This window comes from Oncorhynchus mykiss, chromosome 5 (genome assembly GCF_057628025.1).
Source record: "Oncorhynchus mykiss isolate SJ-2025 chromosome 5, ASM5762802v1, whole genome shotgun sequence".
Classification (NCBI taxonomy): Eukaryota; Metazoa; Chordata; class Actinopteri; order Salmoniformes; family Salmonidae; genus Oncorhynchus; species Oncorhynchus mykiss.
In genome coordinates, this window is record NC_143026.1 from 26,588,842 (window position 1) to 26,611,113 (window position 22,272).

The 22,272-nt window shown below is 42.9% G+C and overlaps 1 protein-coding gene across 1 annotated transcript in view; it reads left to right on the forward strand.

Annotated features, from left to right (window-relative positions):
• The first annotated feature begins 807 nt into the window (after positions 1-807).
• LOC110523506 (protein Niban 2) overlaps positions 808-22,272 on the forward strand; it is a 38,159-nt gene continuing 16,694 nt past the window's right edge. The window contains exons 1-6 of the mRNA XM_021602258.3: positions 808-923; positions 1,064-1,203; positions 10,556-10,686; positions 15,122-15,250; positions 15,424-15,529; positions 15,833-16,000. Coding sequence (XP_021457933.3) covers positions 1,149-1,203; positions 10,556-10,686; positions 15,122-15,250; positions 15,424-15,529; positions 15,833-16,000 — 589 coding nt within the window. The 5' untranslated portion in view covers positions 808-923; positions 1,064-1,148. The remainder of the gene's footprint in view (positions 924-1,063; positions 1,204-10,555; positions 10,687-15,121; positions 15,251-15,423; positions 15,530-15,832; positions 16,001-22,272) is intronic.

Below are 22,272 nucleotides of genomic sequence, written 5' to 3' on the forward strand. Positions count from 1 at the left end.
TCTAACTGGCAGCCTGTGCTCCTAAGAAAGTCCAACCCCAGTATACAAGGGTCCTGCACAGCCGCCACCCACACAGGACCTGCCCCCTACTGTCAGAGTCATTAATCCCTTCCCTTTCATGGGTGCCAGCTCACCTGTGACTGTGCGGAGCTGCACGGTTGTGGGCTCACACTGAGTCCAACCTGGCACAATATCTGGCCTCCCCAGAGTTACTGTGGACCCAGTGTCCACCAGGGCAGAGCAGGGAACCCTCTCCACAGTGACAGGGACATGACAAAAGTCCCCAACACAGGTCCGGCCCACCACAACAACAGGCTCCATCCGCTTGTAACGTTTTTAAAATATTTAAATTAAAAAATTTAAATTAGTATTGGTCAAGAATCTTCAGCCAAAACTGGATGAAAATGGTCCGTGGTGGTCCTTTCACTTTTGCCAATGTTGATGGTCCACACGGGGGCAGTATACCTCCTCCTGAGCAGTCTCATCCCCATCCCTAGCTCATCATCCTCTCCCTAGACATGGCATTTTGTTTCCTGTCAAAGACTACTTTCTTACAAAAACAGAAACTTTACAGAATAACATCATCACTCATGACATGATAGATGGCTGTATTGTAGCCTACGCTATATTAGTGTTGAAAAACGGTTATTAGCCTACATTTTTTTTGCAAAAACTAAAAGCAACATATCCGCACGTCAATAATGACGTTGAAATTTGGGCCAGATATAATTTCTGTAAATCACAAAAGGGTACTTTATGCACTCCACAGTCTGGTAATTTTATACCCAGAATATTCCTTTAAAAGCCACACCCAGGCTGAACACGATGGAGTGATGATTTTGGGAGGGTGTGTCTTGTCAGAATGAACTAACTTAGCCGACTTTTCTAACTTTTCATTTGATTTTACTCACGATCCAGAAAAGGTACAACAGGACACGCTCTTCCACCACTTTATGTCGACGCAGATTTTCTGGCGGATAAGCAATCAACTTGCTTTTGAAACATTGTATGTGGCGTAGTTTCGGGGAAAGGCGAAGTCATAGTGTATTTTTTCCTCTCCTAGGTTGAGATACTGTCCTTGACATTGGCCAACGCGCCTTTTTGCCCCTTCTCTTGGGGTTTGTTGGTTAACCAGCGGGGCTGTAACGATGGGGGATGTAATTTCCACTCACCTGGACGAAGGCAAGCGAGAGATGATTACCGGTAAGCTCCTCCTTCACTTTCCCTCCAATTTACATCTTGAATTGCTGCTTAATATATTTGCGTAAAATGTGAAGAGAGATACAAGACAATTCATTTTAAAGGATATGGGCTCCTTACCCACTGTTTTTTTCTATTCCCGCACAGGAAAATTACTCGACAGTCAGCATCACTTGAAAGTTACACGTTTTAAAATGTACATTGTTGCAATAAATTAGAATACTACATAATGTCAAATTTCCTCGCCTAAAACTCAGCCGAATTACATTCTAAACGGACAAACACTCCCAACTTGAATCAAACCCAATCTGAAAGACCTTATTTCTCAGAGATGATAATAGCTACAGATTGTTACACAAAATAATGTGATTTAACCCAATATTTCTGGTATCCATTACTGGGAGTTACAGGTTAGGTCGCTCAAAAAGAGCCTAATGATACTCCTTTGTCCAAGAACATTCATTATACGTTCTGTTTAAAGGGTGAATTGTCTCTGGAAGTCAAAACAGCCAAATACTTCATCTAAACGTGAATTGATTCTCCATTGTGGTATTGTTCTAGAACCAGAAATCCCTCTATCATATCACAAAATAATTTCACAAATGCATAATACACATTTACTGTATGCTGTTTTAACTGTTTTTTTTACACAGTTGCAGCCAACAGTATTTTTCACTGACAACACGTTTGTGGTGTCTGTCTTCCATTCACACACACTGGTGTACGGTGAAGCAGATAGCTAATAAACACAGGTAGTCCACTCTGTCTTCCGTATGTTTTCCGTAAACAAGCAGCGGTGGAAAAGGTACCCAATTGTCATACTTGAGTAAAAGTGAAGATACAGGGCCTCCCAAGTGGCGCAGTGGTTAAGGGCGCCAGCTGTGCCATCAGAGTCCATCTGGGTTCGCGCCCAGGCTCTGTCGTAACCGGCGACGCACAATTGGCCTAGCGTCGCCCGGGTTAGGGAGGGCTTGGTCTTAAGGTCTTGGGTTAAGCGAACAGTACGCCAAGAAGCAGCGCAGGGCAGGGTCGTGTTTCGGAGGAGTCATGGCTCTCGACCTCCGACTCTCCGTGGGGAGAAAAAGGGGTAAAATTCAAAAAAAAAAAAAAAAAAAAGTAAAGATACAGGGCAGCGGTCTAAGGTACTGCATCACAGTGCTTGAGAAGTCACTACAGCCCTGGGTTCGATCCCAGTCTGTGTCACAGCCAGCTTGAGACCCATGAGGCAGTGCACAATTGGCCCAGCATCGTCCGGGTTGTCCCACGTGCCTGCAAGCTGACTTCGGTGTTTCCTCCGGCACATTGGTGCGTCTGGCTTCGGGCTCCATCATTCTTAAATGGAAGACATTTGGAACCACCAAGACTCTTACTAGAGCGGGCCACCCGGCCAAACTGAGAAATCGAGGGAGAAGGGTCTTGGTCAGGGAGATGACAAAGAACACGATTGTCACTCTGACAGAGCTCCAGAATTCCTCTGTGGAGATGGAATAACCTTCCAGAATGACTACCATCTATGCAGCACTCCATCAATCAGGCCTTTATGGTAGGTAGAGTGGCCAGAGGGAAGCCACTCCTCAGTAAAAGGCACATTACAGCCCGCTTGGAGTTTGCCAAAAAGGCACCTAAAAGACTCAGACCATGAGAAACAAGATTCTCTGGTCTGATGAAACCAAAATTGAACTCTGGCCTGAATGCCAAGTGCGACGTCTGGAGGAAACCTGGCACCATCCCCACGGCGAAGCATGGTGGTGGCAGCATCATGCTATGGGGATGTTTTTCAGCAGCAGGGACTGGAGGACTAGTCAGGATCGGGGGAAAGATGAACAGGGCAAAGTACAGAGAGATCCATGATGAAAACCTGTTCCAAAGCGCTCAGGACCTCAGACTGAGGTCGATGGAATTGTCCGTAGAGCTCCGAGACAGGATTGTGTCGAGGCACAGATCTGGGGAAGGGTACCAAAAAATGTCTGCCGCATTAAAGGTCTCCAAGAACACAGTGGCCTCCATTCTAAAATGGAAGAAGTTTGGCAATGCGGCCAGCTCTACCCAGCTCTTCCTAGTGTGGAATGAAGAAGAAAAAAAAGTAAACAAATATTTTTTTTGAATAGCCAGCGTATTATGAAAGCTGGGGAAATGTTGGTTTAGATAAACAAATGTAGTTCTCTAGCTAGTTGGCTAGGTAACGTCAGCTCGACTTCTTCTTTTCTGCTGCGCTGATGTTGGCTGATCGGATGCCTTATTCTTTGACGTGAAGTGGAAAATCGATGGAATAGCGTCACGTTTCAACGTTCGACCTGGCAACACCATGAGTTGAGACTTCCGATCCGTTTCAAAATCCGCTGTCTGAAAGTGTTGGCTACAAACAGACATTTTTATTTCTCCATGGGAGTATTCACATCAACTGGATCTACCTCCACCAGGACGGTACTACATCCTGAAATTATGAATTCTGGATATGGTGGTTGGTTTACAACCAGCAAATGTAGATGGCCCGTTTTCTACCGGTGAAATGCAGAAACCCTTGATTTCCGTGTAGTGAATAAATTCTTGATTTTAATAACATATAACATATAACACATATTAATGGACATATATAGTGAAATAGAGCAGCAGTGAAATTTCCCTTTACGTTTCTCATATGTCACATGCACTTAGGTATTGAAGTATGTTTAAAGACTTCATCATTGGCAGTGTACAAGAAAGAGAGATTGGTCATCACACAACAGAACACTTATTGGAACGACTAGCCCATGTCGGACTGGCGTGAAAACCCACATGAGGCCAATGGGGTCATGTTTGCTGGGGTGTGTTTCACTGAACCATTTCTCAATTCAGTCGCGTTGAATTGATTATATGAGTTTGCTTGGGTGAAGTGTGGTCTGATCAGGCTACTCCAGACCTATATTTTCCATGGCTAGCCACACTGTCTGGGGTTCCAACCTCAGAATCCAGGATATGTGTGTGTGTGTGTGTGGTTGTGGCTGGAAACACTGTATGCCACTTTCCCCCCAGACTCACCCTCACAGGGCTCCAGACTAACATTTTCCCCTGGAGCCACTAAGTTTTTCAGTTGCACCAGCCCATGATTTGGTCACACCACCCCGTCACATAATATATACTGTATGTATATATATCTTATAAAGTAATTCAGTGCTTTATTCAAAAATGAGATCGTATTCAAGAAATACATTGTTTCATGTTGTGATTCAAGTTAATGTCACATGCATAAGTACAGTGAAATTCCTTTCTTGATATCTCGAAACCCAACATTGCGATAATCAATAACTATGTAATACTAGAAGAAAAAAAAACGAAAAATATGAAGGGAAAGTGGGATACCTAGTCAGTTGTACAACTGAATGCATTCATCTGAAATGTGTCTTTCGCATTTAACCCAACCCCTCTGAATCAGAACTAAGTAAGCATACTATACAGGGTCAGTTCCAATGCAATATTTACAATGTGCAGGGATACTGGAGTGATGGAGGTGTAGGGGCAGGTGCTTTTTCCGGGCCTTACTTATGTGCAACCTAATCCAGTGATTGTCATTCATTATGGGTTGACAATTAGGCTGTTTTATTTTACATTTTAAAATAGGGCTCCAGAATAAAAAATAAAAAAATTCTCCAATTGCATGAATTTGCCTACGTCTTAATGTGCACTAATACCAAAGGCTAGTTTATATTAGAAACTCAAAACACATTAGCTAGATTACTAACTCTAAATATGATACTCAGTGTTGGGAAGTTCGGCTCAAAACCATATAAAATATTTTGGTTGTAAAAATAGTTGCTATTGAGCTCAAAATTGAGAGCTGTGAAATAAAAAGTATAGCTATAGAACGCTGATAACCTCATTTATTCAACTGTGGCAACAGAATGGCTGCGTTTTCCCCACAATATGATTTTTAAATGTTATACAATCAGAAAACCTTTTCTTTCTCCCAGAGCATTTTTTCCCCCTGGGAAAGAGAGAGTGGTTCGCTTGACACAGCAACAGGCCCCAACTAAATGGGTACAGGGGCAGGGAGACACTTTCATTACAGGAATCATGAAGATAATGTACTTTTCTGTTTGACCAAATTATTATTTGGGATAAGAGCAAGATCATTTTTTTTTGTCAAATGGCAGCCAAGCATCGATCATCATTTCACCAGAATAAGACCCTCGATTTAAGGCGCATCAAACTCATCACAGTGCACTTCCACCACCCTGTGAAGTTCATCGTAACTTATTGTAGCCTAATAAACGGCATGGTTTCCCGAGTTGTAGTGGGAGGACCACACAACATGTCATCGCATGACTTCAAGTTTACTTCGATATGATGGTTGTTATATCATGGATTTGATGGTTATTATCAGGGCTGACCCCATTTAGTCAACTGGTCGATAGGCTGTTGGTCAACCAATATATTTTTTTTTTGTCGAGCTGTGGCAAATATATCAAAATAAATGTTATGGCACACGAGACACCTGTCTGATTCACGCCTGTCTGAGTGGTCTAATCCATTGTGTAGGCCGCGAGGATGGTTTACCATTTCTGATCTACAATGTTTGTTTGGACAAGGTCATTTCTGTTAATGCATTCAATGTAGTAATAATAATATAGTCTTGTCATTGTAGGAGTGGACAAGTTATTTATTTGATTCCGTTTACGAGTAGTCAATTTATTAATTGTCTTTTGTTTGGAGCGCTCCTGTCAAATTTGAGATATGCATAGAACTAGGCCTAGGCTGCCTGGCCTGTGCGCAAATGTAGGCTTATAAATGTGCCCATTTGGGAATCTGATACTGTTTCTGATTTGTCTTAACTCACTATCACTGTGGAGCTTCTCAAAGTAATTTTTTCTTCACCTCAAAAAGCAAGTGAACAAAGTCTGTTTTTACATCCATTGAGAAAGACAGTAGTTCATGCTCTGATCCGATGCAAATGTCATAAAATAGGCCAACCTGATTACTTCTTATCCCTTGTGCAAATACCATACAGCTTTTAGTCTGGAGCTCGCTGGCATGTTAAACTCTGAGGGCCCAGAATACTGTATACAATGTTGCAAGTTTGCAGGCCTGACCCAAGTTAATAGTTAATACAATGTTTCAAGTTCCTTGCAGACAGGCCATACAGAGCCAATGTGATTTATAGGATTTTTATCAGGATATTTCCAACCTGCGGGCTGCAATGTTTTTATTTGTTGGCTTTATGTAGGCTATTTTTTACGTATTGGCAATAGAAGTTACTTTTAGGTTTGTATCATTTTCATTTAGATAGAATTTTGATTAACCACATTATATTGATTTTGAGATATGAAGACTTTATTATAAATTAAATTAAACTATTCCATGAAAATGTGCATATGAAAATCATAACTGGCAAGCAGATCAGTAGAAATGGTATAATAACTTGGCACTACAAATGGAAAAAGTTGCAGAATGCTGGTGTACCCTATTACCGGCAACTTCAGGAGCAAAATGGCAGAATCTGCCAAGGCCAGCAGCGGGAGGAGGGGGGTTGGGAACAGGTTTTTACTTCTGGTTTTATTGATCTCTGGCTTCCTCTTTAGTAATTTGTGTCTTCATTTTTAAGTCACAGCGCTTAAAGCATCAGACAATGTAGCCTACATATAGTTGATTTTATTCTAACATGGGGTGTGTCTACATATTGAAAAATACACGTTTTAAAATTTCAACCAATCGAATGGTCGAAATAACTGATGACTCTCGGTTTTCTATTATATATACTGAGTGTACAAAGCAAGAATGATCTAACACCCAGAGGACATCCAGCCAACTTGATACAACTGTGGGAAGCATTGGCGTCAACATGGGCCTGAATCCCTGTGGAATGCTTGTAGAGTCCTTGTAGAGTCCATGCCCCAATGAATTGAGGCTGTTCTGAGGGCAACAAGGGGGTGCACAACACAATATTATGGAAGGTGTTTCTTATGTTTCGTACACTCGTTTCATATTTTTGGGAAAACTGATTTTTTTTATAATGCTATTCTACACACTTTGTCATGAGGCTAAGAGAAAATGTTGCAGTTTTAAAGATCATTTCCTGCAATACTAAATTTTTTGTCATGGGTGTGATGAAAAATGTGCTGTTTTTTAGCTCATTTCAATCTAGTCTACATAATTTGCCATGAGGCTGAGAGATTCAGGATTCTGTCCCTGTATAGCTTCCAACGATGTCTAAAGCTGCAGATTAAGAAAGAAAGAGAGGGAAGTGAGTGTGTGTACAGAAGAAGAAACAGGTAGGAACATGCCTTGGGATTACTGAGCAGAAAGCCAGTTTGGTTCTCACACACTGCCCTATTTTGTCCTCCCTCTCTGGCTCTCTCTCGCTCTTTCACAATGTAGTTCTTTTGGCCTAAAAATCCATCTTTCTCTCTGCAGCTTCGTTCTACTTGTCATATTCCTATTGTTTCATCTTAAACCTTTTGTCTATTTCACAGTCACTACCCAACCCACTGCATAAGGTGAGAGCAGTGTGTGTGTGTGTGTGTGTGTGTGTGTGTGTGTGTGTGTGTGTGTGTGTGTGTGTGTGTGTGTGTGTGTGTGTGTGTCTGCACACATGTTTGTGCCTGTGGGAGGAGTGGTTAGTCAGCTCTTTTCCTTTGGGAGTATACTGTTTGGAGTAGTTGGCTGTACTGGTCAACATCTCCACATTTGCTATCAAGGCACATTCTCAGCAGCTGAACTCCTCTTTGACAAATTGTATTTTGTGTGTTCAGATGCCCTGTGTGGACAAAGTCATGGAACCTTTTAACAATCAGATTAAATTAACTACATTTTTCAGAGAGAACTTATAAATCGGTCCAATTCAACCGGAACACAGTAGGAGGGTTAAGACATTATATTATACAATATGGCACAGTAGGCCTAGCCTACATCCCAGTGTGACAGTGTACCATTCAAGCTACAGGATGTCTGCTAATTCTTAGAGTTTTCCAGCTCTTTAGATCATCTGCACCCAATGGAAACAGGAAGGGAAATGATCAGTGCACTCTGACTACTGTACACTCACTCTGTCTGCCTTTCTACCTTTCTTTCTGTCTTTCTTTCTCAAACACAGGTTAGAAGTAGGTGGTTGTGCTGTCAGTCTCTAATCCCCGGCACTGGGACTGCCTGCTCCTTGTATTTGGGATGACGGGGCACTAAGTAGACACACACACACACACACACACACACTTTCCTAATTTAGCCCTTAAGTGCAATCAAATCTCCCATCAGTTTAGTTTGCTGCAGACTGTCGTTCAAGCCATGCCTTCATTCCTGTGGGGAAGTGTGTCATTTGACCTAACTCTCCCTGTGGCCAGTCTGCAGGCTTTGGCACACTAACCCAGCTTGTGGAAAGTGCAGCATGTGAATGAAATAGCAACTCTAGCCTCTGGTTGTGAATGGGGCTAGCTCTGGTCCTCAGAGAACACACATGGGTGTCTAGTGTATTGTTCTCAGTCAGAGGTCACAGGCACGGTACAGAGGATGTGTGGGAAATAATGGATCAAAGTGCTCACAGATGTAGCAGGAGATATCTGGTACCCTCATGATGACTCAAACAACATCCAAGCCCTGCTGGCCTGTTTCCACTGTTATACAAATACACACTGAGGGTGGTGTCATGATGAATTAGACCAGCGTGTAATATATTATACAGGTGGAACTGAGGGGAACACCCTTTTTAGTATCTATGTCTAGATCCTTCTCAGTATTTATTTTTTGGGTTCTGAAACCCAGGATTGAACCAAGTATGTTTTTTTATACAGTGCAATACAATACACGGAACGTGTGTTTGAGTGTTACTTTGAGATTACTTCTCTCCCCTCTTTCCTATCTTGTCAGGTCTTTCCTTCCTGCCCTCCTACTCAAAGACTGTTCTCTCTTTCCTGTGGCGCCCCTACCATAAACATCTCACAGATTACTGTGTCATGAGTTGAGCTGAGAACACGGAGCCACCACAAGCTAAGCCTGTGAACTCTAAGGGATCTTTAGGAAAAGGGCTATAGTTAGGAAAAGTCCTACCAAAAATAACTTGTTTTTATAATAAAAAAGATGGTCTTTATTGCTGGTTAGACGATGGTATTTTACCATTCAACATCCTGATGCTTGTATCTCCATATAGTCTGTAGTGTGGTACAAATTCAGTAGGTACAATGTTATTGTAGGCTCTAATGTGCCTTGACTGTAGAAGTCTTCATTATCTGTTCCAATTTAGAATTCATTTATTGTACTACATTTTATGAACTGAGTGTAAAACACATTAGGACATTTTTCCATGACATAGACTGACTAGGTGAATCCAGGTGAAAGATTTGATCCCTTGTTGATGTAACTTGTTAAATTCACTTCAATCATTAGAGATGAAGGAAGGGAGACAGATTTAAAGAAGGATTTTTAAGCCTTGAAACAAGGGTGAATGGGTAAGACAAAATATTTAAAGGCCTTTTGAACAGGGTGTGGCAGTAGGTGCCAGGCACACCGGTTTCAGTGTGTCAAGAACTGCAACGCTGCTGGGTTTTTCACGCTCAACAGTTTCCTGTGTGCTTTCGACACCTTGTAGAGTCCATGCCCTGTTCTGAGGGCAAAAGGTGGTTGCACCTCAATATTAATATTAGGAAAGTGTTTTTAATGTTTTGTACACTCGGTGTGTTTAGCCCTTTCTCAATTAATGATGTCTCTGTTTAAACATACTATAACTCATGATTTGGTATAATTCCTTATAGTGACATGTGAGAGTAATTTTAATTTTACTGCTTGTCTTTTCATATACGGCTGATAGAAAGGTGGTAAAAATACTGGAGGGTTAATGCCCTCTCATCCACAGTCTCTCTCTGCTTTACCTGTCTGAGTCCAGTCCACCTTTCGTTACGAGTCACCCTATAGTATAGCCTCTCCACAAGCCTGTCGTCTATGCCACCTTCGGTAGTCTCACAGCTTCTCTTCAAGACCAAGTACTCTGTGATCTGACGAGTCACATTACTGATGTGTCATGCTCTGGCCCTGCTGCCAGCTGAAGTTTCTGGGACTGTGTGGCCTAGCTGTGCTCTCTCTCCCGCTCTCCCACATTCTCTCCCGCTCTCCCACATTCTTTGCTGCTCTCACTCTTCACTCTCTCTCTCTCTGTCTGTGGCTGTTTTTCTGTGACTGTCTAGCATGTCTCTCTGTCTCTGTCTCTCTGTCTCTCTCTCTCTCTGTGTGTGTGTTTTTCCAGATTGACATGTCTGTTTTGACATTGATGTTTGAGTAACTTGGCACCTGTTGTCATTTACGCTACATACTGGATTATTCAGACTGTGTCGCTCTGCAGCTGTGTTGTGTGCGTTCTGTGAATGTGTCTCTAACTGTCATCTATCTCTGCCCACAGCTCGTACCAGGCAGGTGACGGGGGAGTTTGGCCATGTGTACGAGCAGCAGTATGCAGTGGCCCTCTTCAACAGTGTCCGCTTTGAGATCGAGGGAGGAGGAGGGCCCCAGTCACAACTCCTGCACCGCAAGGCAAGAGGCCGGCCCGGAAACGACTGTCTGTCGCACTCGTTTACCCCCTATTGCTGTTTTTGTGTCTTCCTCTGTTCTTCTCTTGCTCCATCTGTCCCTCTTCCATTTTTTTATTTATATATAAACTCAGCAAAAAAGAAACGTCCTCTCACTGTCAAGTGCGTTTATTTTCAGAAAACATGTGTAAATATTTAAATGAACATATTTAAATGAACATAACAATATTCAACAACTGACCCACAAACTGAACAAGTTCTACAGACGTGACTAACATAAATGGAATAATGTGTCGCTGAACAGGGGGGGCAAGAACTGGCAAATCTGGTGCAGTCCATGAGGAGGAGATGCACTGCAGTACTTAATGCAGCTGGTGGCCACCTCAGATACTGACTGTTACTTTTGAGTTATTCTGACCCCCCCCCCCCCCCTTTGTTCAGGGACACATTATTCAATTTCTGTTAGTCACATGTCTGTGGAACTTGATCAGTTTATGTCTGTTGTTGAATCTTGTTATGTTCATACTAATATTTACACATGTTAAACTTGCTGAAAATAAATGCAATTGACAGTGAGAGGACGTTTCTTTTTTTGCTGAGTTTATATATATATATACAGTGCCTTGCGAAAGTATTCGGCCCCCTTGAACTTTGCGACCTTTTGCCACATTTCAGGCTTCAAACATAAAGATATAAAACTGTATTTTTTTGTGAAGAATCAACAACAAGTGGGACACAATCATGAAGTGGAACGACATTTATTGGATATTTCAAACTTTTTTAACAAATCAAAAACTGAAAAATTGGGCGTGCAAAATTATTCAGCCCCCTTAAGTTAATACTTTGTAGCGCCACCTTTTGCTGCGATTACAGCTGTAAGTCGCTTGGGGTATGTCTCTATCATTTTTGCACATCGAGAGACTGACATTTTTTCCCATTCCTCCTTGCAAAACAGCTCGAGCTCAGTGAGGTTGGATGGAGAGCATTTGTGAACAGCAGTTTTCAGTTCTTTCCACAGATTCTCGATTGGATTCAGGTCTGGACTTTGACTTGGCCATTCTAACACCTGGATATGTTTATTTTTGAACCATTCCATTGTAGATTTTGCTGTATGTGATGGATCATTGTCTTGTTGGAAGACAAATCTCCGTCCCAGTCTCAGGTCTTTTGCAGACTCCATCAGGTTTTCTTCCAGAATGGTCCTGTATTTGGCTCCATCCATCTTCCCATCAATTTTAACCATCTTCTCTGTCCCTGCTGAAGAAAAGCAGGCCCAAACCATGACGCTGCCACCACCATGTTTGACAGTGGGGATGGTGTGTTCAGTGTGATGAGCTGTGTTGCTTCTACGCCAAATATAACGTTTTGCATTGTTGCCAAAAAGTTCAATTTTGGTTTCATCTGACCAGAGCACCTTCTTCCACATGTTTGGTGTGTCTCCCAGGTGGCTTGTGGCAAACTTTAAACGACACTTTTTATGGATATCTTTAAGAAATGGCTTTCTTCTTGCCACTCTTCCATAAAGGCCAGATTTGTGCAATATACGACTGATTGTTGTCCTATGGACAGAGTCTCCCACCTCAGCTGTAGATCTCTGCAGTTCATCCAGAGTGATCATGGGCCTCTTGGCTGCATCTCTGATCTGTCTTCTCCTTGTATGAGCTGAAAGTTTAGAGGGACGGCCAGGTCTTGGTAGATTTGCAGTGGTCTGATACTCCTTCCATTTCAATATTATCGCTTGCACAGTGCTCCTTGGGATGCTTAAAGCTTGGGAAATCTTTTTGTATCCAAATCCGGCTTTAAATTTCTTCACAACAGTATCTCGGACCTGCCTGGTGTGTTCCTTGTTCTTCATGATGCTCTCTGCGCTTTTAACGGACCTCTGAGACTATCACAGTGCAGGTGCATTTATACGGAGACTTGATTACACACAGGTGGATTGTATTTATCATCATTAGTCATTTAGGTCAACATTGGATCATTCAGAGATCCTCACTGAACTTCTGGAGAGAGTTTGCTGCACTGAAAGTAAAGGGGCTGAATAATTTTGCACGCCCAATTTTTCAGTTTTTGATTTGTTAAAAAAGTTTGAAATATCCAATAAATGTCGTTCCACTTCATGATTGTGTCCCACTTGTTGTTGATTCTTCACAAAAAAATACAGTTTTATATCTTTATGTTTTGAAGCCTGAAATGTGGCAAAAGGTCGCAAAGTTCAAGGGGGCCGAATACTTTCGCAAGGCACTGTGTGTATGTGTATATATATAACAATAAAAAACATACACAAACATCAACTACATCACACCTGCCCAGACGCACCTGCTCACACCCCCATCTCCAGCGCCCACATTACCCTCCTCCACATGGCCTCAAACTGCACCATTTTGTTTCTCTCTGTCACCCACGCACTTTCAACATTTAGATAATAATGCATTTGACCTTTCCATTGTGTTAATGGTGGTTGATTTCCTCTTTTTAAGTATATATATTTTTAGATGATTGATGGTAAAAGTATCAGCCAACCCATTGGGTATCTCACTGCACCCTCGTGAATTTTCTCTCCTTTTATAATCAATTCTATACATTAATGTACACATTAAGCCCTCTTCCGTTTATTCAGTTATTTCATTTTCCTCTATCACAGTATTCCCACGCCATCTGTGTCTCTCCTACTCATCCTCCTCCGCTCCTCATCCTCTGTTTTTTTTATCTACCTCACCATCCTTCTCTGAGTCTCCCTTAAGATTTTATCTCATTGTTAGGTCGTGAGTGTTTACACTGCTATGGACACAGATATTTAACGTGTACTGTAGCTATCTCCACTGTAATACTGTTGAGTTCTGTGTTGGTCTCCACCATCGAGTCACTGGAGGGAAATAAAGCCGATTTTATACGTGAACAAACAGTGATGGTGCTAAGAGTCGTGTGACTGCTTTCCTTGTCTATTCTCTTCAGTACCGAACTGATGCTCTGTGTAGGGACACACACGCATCGACACATGCACATACTTACATTCACACAAGGAAACAGCACAAAACTCTTTCAGATTAAAACAGAGGCACTCATAGGCACCTTTAACCAAGCATTGCCAGTTAGCACCTTCCAAGCACACATAACCTTTCTTCTCCAGCTCCACCCCCCCCCCCCCCCTTTCTTCCTCAGCTGGGATTATGCTGTTTGAGTTACAGTATTTGATCTACAACAGGAAATCTAAAAACAAAGTGGTGGTGTAAACAATATGCCACCCCTGTGTGTTCTCACTTTAGCCATCCAGTCTCAACCTCCACCAGCGTGTCAAATGAGATCAGGCCTGACATTTACTGTATGTATGAGTCTCAAATGGCACGCTATTCCCTATATAGTGCACTGCTTTTGACCAGAGCCCTATGGTGCTATTTGAGACACAGCCTGCCTGTGTCAGGACCTTGTTGTTCCACACACGTGATGCCTTCTCTGTATGTTACAAGACATGTTTAGACCAATGGTTTCCAATGTATTTCCTGAACAGCATTAGTGTGTGGTTTTCAGTCCTTTTTAAATAGTGTCTGAATTATATTGATTGCTCTGTAATTGACTTGGTAACTAACTGACCATGCAGATCTGCATCGCTTGTACAACTGCAAACACCACGGTTGTGTCCCAAATTGCACCCTATACCCTTTATAGTGCATTATGTTTGACCAGACCTGGTAAAAAAAAAAAAGTAGTGCACTATATAGGGAATAGGGTGCCATTCGGGACAAAGCCCATCATTACTGCTTTTGCTGGTACTAACTAACTAGGGTTGGGAATTGCCAGGGACCTCGACATGATATTATCACGATGCTTAGATGCCGATACAGTATGACATTGTCCTGTGTAATTGCGCACTATTCATTGGGTGCTGAAATCAGTAGTTTTTTTGGAAAACATTTTGTTGTCAGAGCTCCTGTCTGCCCACACTAGTCGCCAATCAACTCCATCGTAAATTGTGGAGTTGAGTTTAATCGGCTAGATCAGTCATGGAAATAAGTGCTGAAAACATGTTGGATTACTATTTAAGAAGATGGAGAACAAGCTATAGAATGAAAAATACTTTTGTTTTTGCGTAGGTAAAAAAAATTATCTGATAGTCGGAGTGAGGTGGTAGATGCCTAGTCTCCCTTATGGCTCAGCAGCTCAAGTGCCTACATAATACATACACCATAGACATACATCATTTACACACACACACAGAAGTCAGCTCAGACAGGCCCAGCTCAGACAGGCCCAGCTCAGACAGGCCCGGCTCAGACAGGCCCAGCTCAGTTTCATTTAGAATGGAAAATGAATGTGTTTATGCAACAGTTGTTAGTGCATCGAACCGAATTGTATCAATTTGTTCTCTAATCAAACCAAAACTCATGTAGTACGATAATACTAGTGACAGCAGCTCTAATGCTAACTGTCTGGTGTGGTAGAACCCTCTGGAGGACCGCTCCATCTTCTCTGGGGGTCTGTTCCAGTACCTGGAGGAAAACAAGAGATGGAGGAACCGCTTTGTCTTCGTGGCCGACACCTACAACATCAGCTTCTACGAAAACAAAGTGGTGAGGGTGGTCGCTAGATTGTTGTTGCTAGATTTGTTTTTACTTTCATAATCAGACAGATTTACATGCCAGCTAGTCTGAATCGTTTAGGTCACAGCTTTAACTGTGATTTGATGGTTCTGAACTGTTTGTAAATTTTTCACCCTCTCCTTGAAATCTATACTCTCTGATAGGCTCACGAGAGGAGCTTGCGCCCTAAAGGAACCATCAACTGTGCTGGATACAAAGCTCTAACTTCCATGGAGGAGTATCTTGAACTGATCAACACCAGCCTGCCAGGTGAGAGATATGATTTGGTTACACTTGACTAGCTGATTTGTGTATAATAAACAGCTGATCATTAGACACTGTTGGATTTTGGAATAACCAGCACTTTCCCCAATGTGAGATCAAGTACTAAAGTACTGTGACTAGCTGGGCCATATTCATTAGGGAATACTGTAGCAAAACATTTAGCAATGAGTGTTTCCTATTGGACAAGTTCTGGAAATGCTTTTCTGATTCAATATGTTTTCTTTGTATTGGTTCCCCATTGAGGAGGCTATGAACACCGATACACCTGAATGTGTGCTTGTGTTTTAGGTATAAAGGCCAAGGTGGGCAGTGGTCAGTTTGTGAAGTGTGCCACCCAATTCCCCCTGATCCTGTGGCACCCGTACGCCCGCCACCACTACTTCTGTGTGCTGACAGAGAAGGAGCAGAAGAAGTGGCACGCTGTGCTTCAGGACTGTGTCAGACACAGCAACAATGGTGAGGAGCTGTCTGAACACACACACCACACACTGTCATAATAACGCACACAAACAGCAAATACTCTCCTTGTCGGGACCTAAAATTGATTTCCATTCAAAATTCTACACTACACATTTACAGCAAGAATATCACCTCATGCAGACAAGCCCCATTGGTGGTTCTGCATGACAGAGGATTACCCATCTCAGATAGAGAACAACATAGAGGCTCTCCATCAGCTCCACCCTGACAAATTACTGCTCTTCTGCCTCACTGCCATTGTTCACAACACAGACCTGTGTGTGTCTTGTGAAAGTTTGCATACCATCACAATGAGCTGGTCTATCAGTGACAGTGAAATGCAGCAGGGCAGGAATGTGTTATTGAAGTTATTTTCTTGGGCAACATCCCAAATGGCCCGCTATTTACTATATAGTGCATTATTTCTGTCCAGAGGCCTAATGGGCGACAAATTGATATAGGATGAGGTGAGCCCCCCCCCCTTTCCATGTCAATCGTAAATGTGCTTGTGTGTATTCCTGTACCTCATCAAACACACACACACATTTTCAGTGAAACTTGGAGAAGTGAGAAATCCCCTTAGGGAGGATTTCACAGGAAGGTGAAACAATATGTGATTATTCATTGAGTGACAAAGTGGGCCGATGAAATCACATGAACAGACTTGCTAGGATCCAACAGGTTGCAGAAGCAGCTCAACAATAAAATGGTGATCACTGCACTGATCCACTGATGGTCCTCTGACATCACGTCAGCACCTTCCCATAATGCACTTTAAATAAACACACTCGCATGTCTCGACCACTAACACTCCACGCCCTGGGAGGATCTGAGCCGGGTTCACTTGGGATCAAAGCGCACATGCATACACACGTGCATACACACATGCAGGCACACACACACACACACAATGATAAGGTGCTGACAGTGTTTGTGTCCATTTTGACTTCAACCTTTGAAGATGTCTTCTGCTGATTGATTTAAAGCATCCTATATAGTCATTTCCATGCATTATATAGTTAGTAGAACTATAAGTACATACTTTTTTCTCATGGACTCATCATTTGCCTATTTTTATGGTGGCGCCTAGCGGTTAAGAGTGTTTGGCCAGAAACTGAAAGGTCGCTGGTTCGAATCCCCTAGCCGACTACTAGGTTAAACATCTGTCTGTGCCCTTGAGCAAGGCACTTAAACCGAATTGCTCCTGTAATCTGCTCTGGTTACTAAAACATTCTCATAAATAGGATATATATATTTTTTAACACCTAGACCACATTGGGTGAGCTTAAGACATCCACTTCAGCTGCACATTGACTATTGTCTCTGACTCTTTGTACGAACAATAAGAAGCTCCAGAATCTTCAACCCTTGTTGGCCCCTCTGGAGCCAATCAGAGCCATGGTACTCCCCTTACCTGTCCAGGCCTGGAGCCAATCAAAGTCATAGTACTCCCCCTACATGCCCAGGCCTGCCAGCTGTCCAAACAGCAAGCAATGCAGAAGCACGGTGGCAAGGAAAAACTCCCTAGAAAGGCAGGAACCTAAGAAGAAACCTAGAGAGAAACCAGGCTCTGAGGGGTGGCAAGTCCTCTTCTGGCTGTGCCGGGTGGAGATTATAACAGTATATGGCCAAGATGTTCAAATGTTCATAGATGATCAGCAGGGTCAAATAATAATAATCAGTGGTTGTAGAGGGTGCAACAGGTCAGCACCTCAGGAGAAAATGTCAGTTGGCTTTTCATAGCCGATGAGAGAGAGAATTCATACAGGAGAAATACTCCAGATATACAGTTGAAGTCGGAAGTTTTCACAATTCTTGACATTTAATCCAAGTAAAAATTCCCTGTTTTAGGTCAGTTAGGATCACCACTTTATTTTAAGAATGTAACATGTGAGAATAATAGTAGAGAGAAGGATTTTTTTCAGCTTTTATTTCTTTCATCACACTGGTGTAACTGAGTAAGGTTTGTAAGGCCTCCTTGCTCACACATGCTTTTTCAGTTCTGCCCACAAATGTTCTATAGGGTTGAGGTCAGGGCTTTGTGATGGCCACTCCAATACCTTGACTTTTTGCCACAACTTTGGAAGTATGCTTGGGGTCATTGTCCATTTTGAATACCCATTTGCGACCAAGACTTCCTTAACTTCCTGACTGATGTCTTGAGATGTTGCTTCAATATATCCACATAATTGTCCTGCCTCATGATGCCATCTATTTTGTGAAGTGCACCAGTCCCTCCTGCAGAAAACCACCCCCACAACATGATGCTGCCCCCCCCCCCCATGCTTCACGGTTGGGATGGTGCACTTTTCACAAAGTACGTTAATCTCTAGGAGACAGAACGCGTCTCCTTCCTGAGCGGTATGACAGCTGCGTGGTCCCATGGTGTTTATTACTGCGTACTATTGTTTGTACAGATGAACGTGGTAACTTCAGGCATTTGGAAATTGCTCTCAAGGATAAATCAGACTTGTTGAGGTCTACAATTTTTTTTCTGGGGTCTTGGCTGATTTATTTTGATTTTCCCATGATGTCAAGTAAAGAGGCACTGAGTTTGAAGGTAGGCCTTGAAATATATCCACAGGTACACCTTCATTTGACTCAAATGATGTCAATTAGCCTATCAGAAGCTTCTAAAGGCATGACATAATTTTCTGTAATTTTCCAAGCTGTTTAAAGGCACAGTCAACTTAGTGTTTGTAAACTACTGATCCACTGGAATTGTGATACAGTTAAATAATCTGTCTGTAAACAATTGTTGGTAAAATTACATGCACAAAGTAGATGTCCTAACCGACTTGCCAAAACTATAGTTTGTAAATAAGAAATTTGTGGAGTGGTTGAAAAACAAGTTTTAATGATATCTTCAAACCACCAACTTAGTACTCTGAGACAAGGCCGAGTATAGCCCACGAAGATCTCCCCCACGGCACGAACCCGAGGGGGGCGCCACGCTGGACAGGAAGATTACGTCAGTGACTCAACCCACTCAAGTGACGCACCCCTCCAAGGGACGGCATGGAAGACCACTAGTAAGCCAGTGACTCAGCCCCTGTAATAGGGTTGGAGACAGAGAATCCCAGTGGAGAGAGGGGAACCGGCCAGGCAGAGACAGCAAGGACGGTTCGTTGCTCCAGTGCCTTTCCGTTCACCTTCACACCCCTGGGCCAGACTACACTCAATCATGGCTGTTAAAAACGCTCAGTTGGAAATATATATATATATATATATATATTTTGTCTATATATATATTTTGTCTATTTTCTCCCCAATTTCATGGTATCCAATTGGTAGTTACGGTCCTGTCTCATCGCTGCAACTCCCGTACGGACTCGGGAGAGGCGACGGTCTAGAGCCGTGTGTCAGTGGAGATACTGCCTTGTGATATAATCTGAAACAACCTGATAAGTCTAACCACCAACACACACACATTGTGTGGCTTGCTGCATACTCGCAGCGGAATTGGTTATCATGAAGTACAGTCCAGTAAAAGTGTTACCAACAGTGTTTTGCATCACGTTCAGAGGATCTATTGTTTGCTGGGGTAGGACTGGGTTGGGCTGAGTCCCAAATGGCACCCTTAATAGTGTGCAGCTTTTTCAAAATAGGGTGCCATTTGGGATGTAGACTCAGGCTGGTTTTGTGCTTGTGGCTCAGTGTCCTGTTGTATGAAATGCCTGAGTCCTATTTGAATGCAAGCCTTCTTTGAGAAATGTAATACCACACTAAAAGCTGAGTGGAGTGCATGGAAGGAAATGGCTGATTTCTCTATTTTCCCTTTCGTAGAGAGTTAAAGCATATAGGGAAGACTCAGGCGCTTGTCACTGTGGGGGATAATTGCCATGTTGCTGTTATTGGCTGTTATACCTGGTGTCCATGATAACCACAACAACAAAAAACGCCCACTCGTTCCTGTGGCCTTACCTGTGGCAGGTGATGGTATTGTTGTCACTTGATGACATCTTCATTACCAATTCTCCCACACTTTTAGAATAGTAACTCATGAGGGATTTTGTCTTTTGTGCAAACGCTGACGTCAATCAATGTAATATATCAATGCCGTGCAGATATAATTAATTGTCTCTTCTCTATAAGATCAGACTATTTCCACACTGTTTCTCCAGCACGCTTTCTCCTTTTTGGTTGAACTTTTCATAGTCCTATGCTTATGGTCGGCTTGTGGTATGTGATCGAGATGATCTCTCATGATTAGTCAGCCTGTCTGTCAGTCTAAGCCATGGTCTATCACCATACCAGTTGTATTTCCTGCAGGGCGGTGCATCTCATTGGCAGTCAGAGTCCCTGGGCTGCCACCAGGGAGCCATCAATTGCTGTATCAGCATTGTCTTAATGAAGAGTTCGGCGTTCCACTAGCCACGTGCAGTTACAAGCCTGGCTTAAATAAGCGGCAGGTGCAGGATCAAAACCCACCTTCGTAACATGGATAAAGCCTGAGCTGGAATGTGAAGCTACATGAAGCTGGCTAGCTTTCTAAACTCCTGAATAGATATAGCTAGCATTGTAGTATTATACCCCTCTGGTCTAAGCATCACACCTCCACATCACTGCTTTAACCCTTAGCAGACTGAGTGGGGCATATGTTTACCATGTTTACCGTTCATTGTATGTTTTCATAATGTGTTGGCTGACTGTAGAATGGGTTCTGTTTGTCCTAGTGTGTTTATCGTAGTGAGGCTGGTACACACCCAGGCTGTGACAGACAGCATGGGAAGGAGTTTTGTAATGCTGTCAGAGCTTGGTTGTAGAGAATAGAGCTGAAGGCTATAGTACGTTTCAGTATCTTACCATGAGGTGCTATCATGGTATACACTTGAACTCTGAACCCATCTTGCCTCTAAGCTAACGGAGAGACGGTTGATGGTACTGTCTCGCAGACTCCTGTAAACAATACACACGCACAGCCTAGATGTGAAGGGAACAGGGAGCTGGCTGTGGCAGGAGTCACACCAACTGCAGTAGTGCAAAGATGGACAGGGAAATGTCTCAAATAAAGAGACCATGGTAAATGCTACCACATATTTTTTACACAGACACACACACACACACACACACACTTTTTTTATGCTACTCTGGATGCAATCTGCTCCCTGATCTTGGTATAAGTAATGGTTTCCAACATTGTGACATATTGTGAATCAAACATTCCAGGATTCCCCCTCCCCTTTTGCCATCAGAACAGCCTCAATTTGTCAGGGCATGGACTACATAATAAGGTGTCGAAAGCATTCCACAGGGATACTGGCCCATGTTGTTGGATGTCCTTTGAGGGGTGGACCATTGTTAAATATGTTGTCTTGCCCATTCACCCTCTGTGCATGTGTGCCATTCAATCTCAATAAGTATCCAGGCTTAAAATTCCTTCTTTAACCTGTGTCCTCCCCTTCATCTACACTGATTGAAGTGGATTTAACATGTGACATCAATAAGGGATGATAGCTTTCACCTGGATTCATCTGTCATGGAAAGAGCAGGTGTCCTTATTGTTTTGTATACTCCGTGTCAATACATGTAACTTAGTAGAGGAACATGGTATGATACAGTTTTATGAAGAAAGGAATTCATAGCAGTCCTGTTTTAAAAGGGGTTCAAACTACATCCCTAGCGACACATTTCTCTTGGTGTGCATCCGAAGTGATGCCCTATTCCCTATATAGTGCATTAGTTTTGAGTGCACTTTATAAGACACGGGTAGGACACTATATAGGGAATAGGGTGCCATTTGGGATGCACCCTTGGTCAGCTGATCTATATGTCCAGTGTGTTCTCATGAGAGCCAATGCCTAGACAATCTAGCCCTGTTTCACCCTCACCCATCAGCCCAGAGTTGGCACAGCGGGCACTGGGGGCAGAGAGAGGGCTTCCTGTCTCTGTCAACCCCTCCCCAACTCTCTCCATTTATTTCCTGTCTTTGTCTAACCCACAGCCAAAGCATATGAGATAGACTCTCACATGAGCAGCATACCACCCTGCATCCCACTAGTGGCTTGCCTCTGAAGCTAAGCAGGGTTGGTCCTGGTCGGTCCCTGGATGGGAGATGCTGCCGGAAGTGGCGTTGGAGGGCCAGTAGGAGGCACTCTTTCCTCTGGTCTAAAATTAAATATCCCAATGCCCCAGGGCAGTGATTGGGGACATTGCCCTGTGTAGGATAGGATGTTAAACGGGTTTCCTGACTCTCTGTGGTCACTAAAGATTCCATGGCACGTATTGTAAGAGTAGGGTAAAATAATCAAAATCACACATTTGCTACA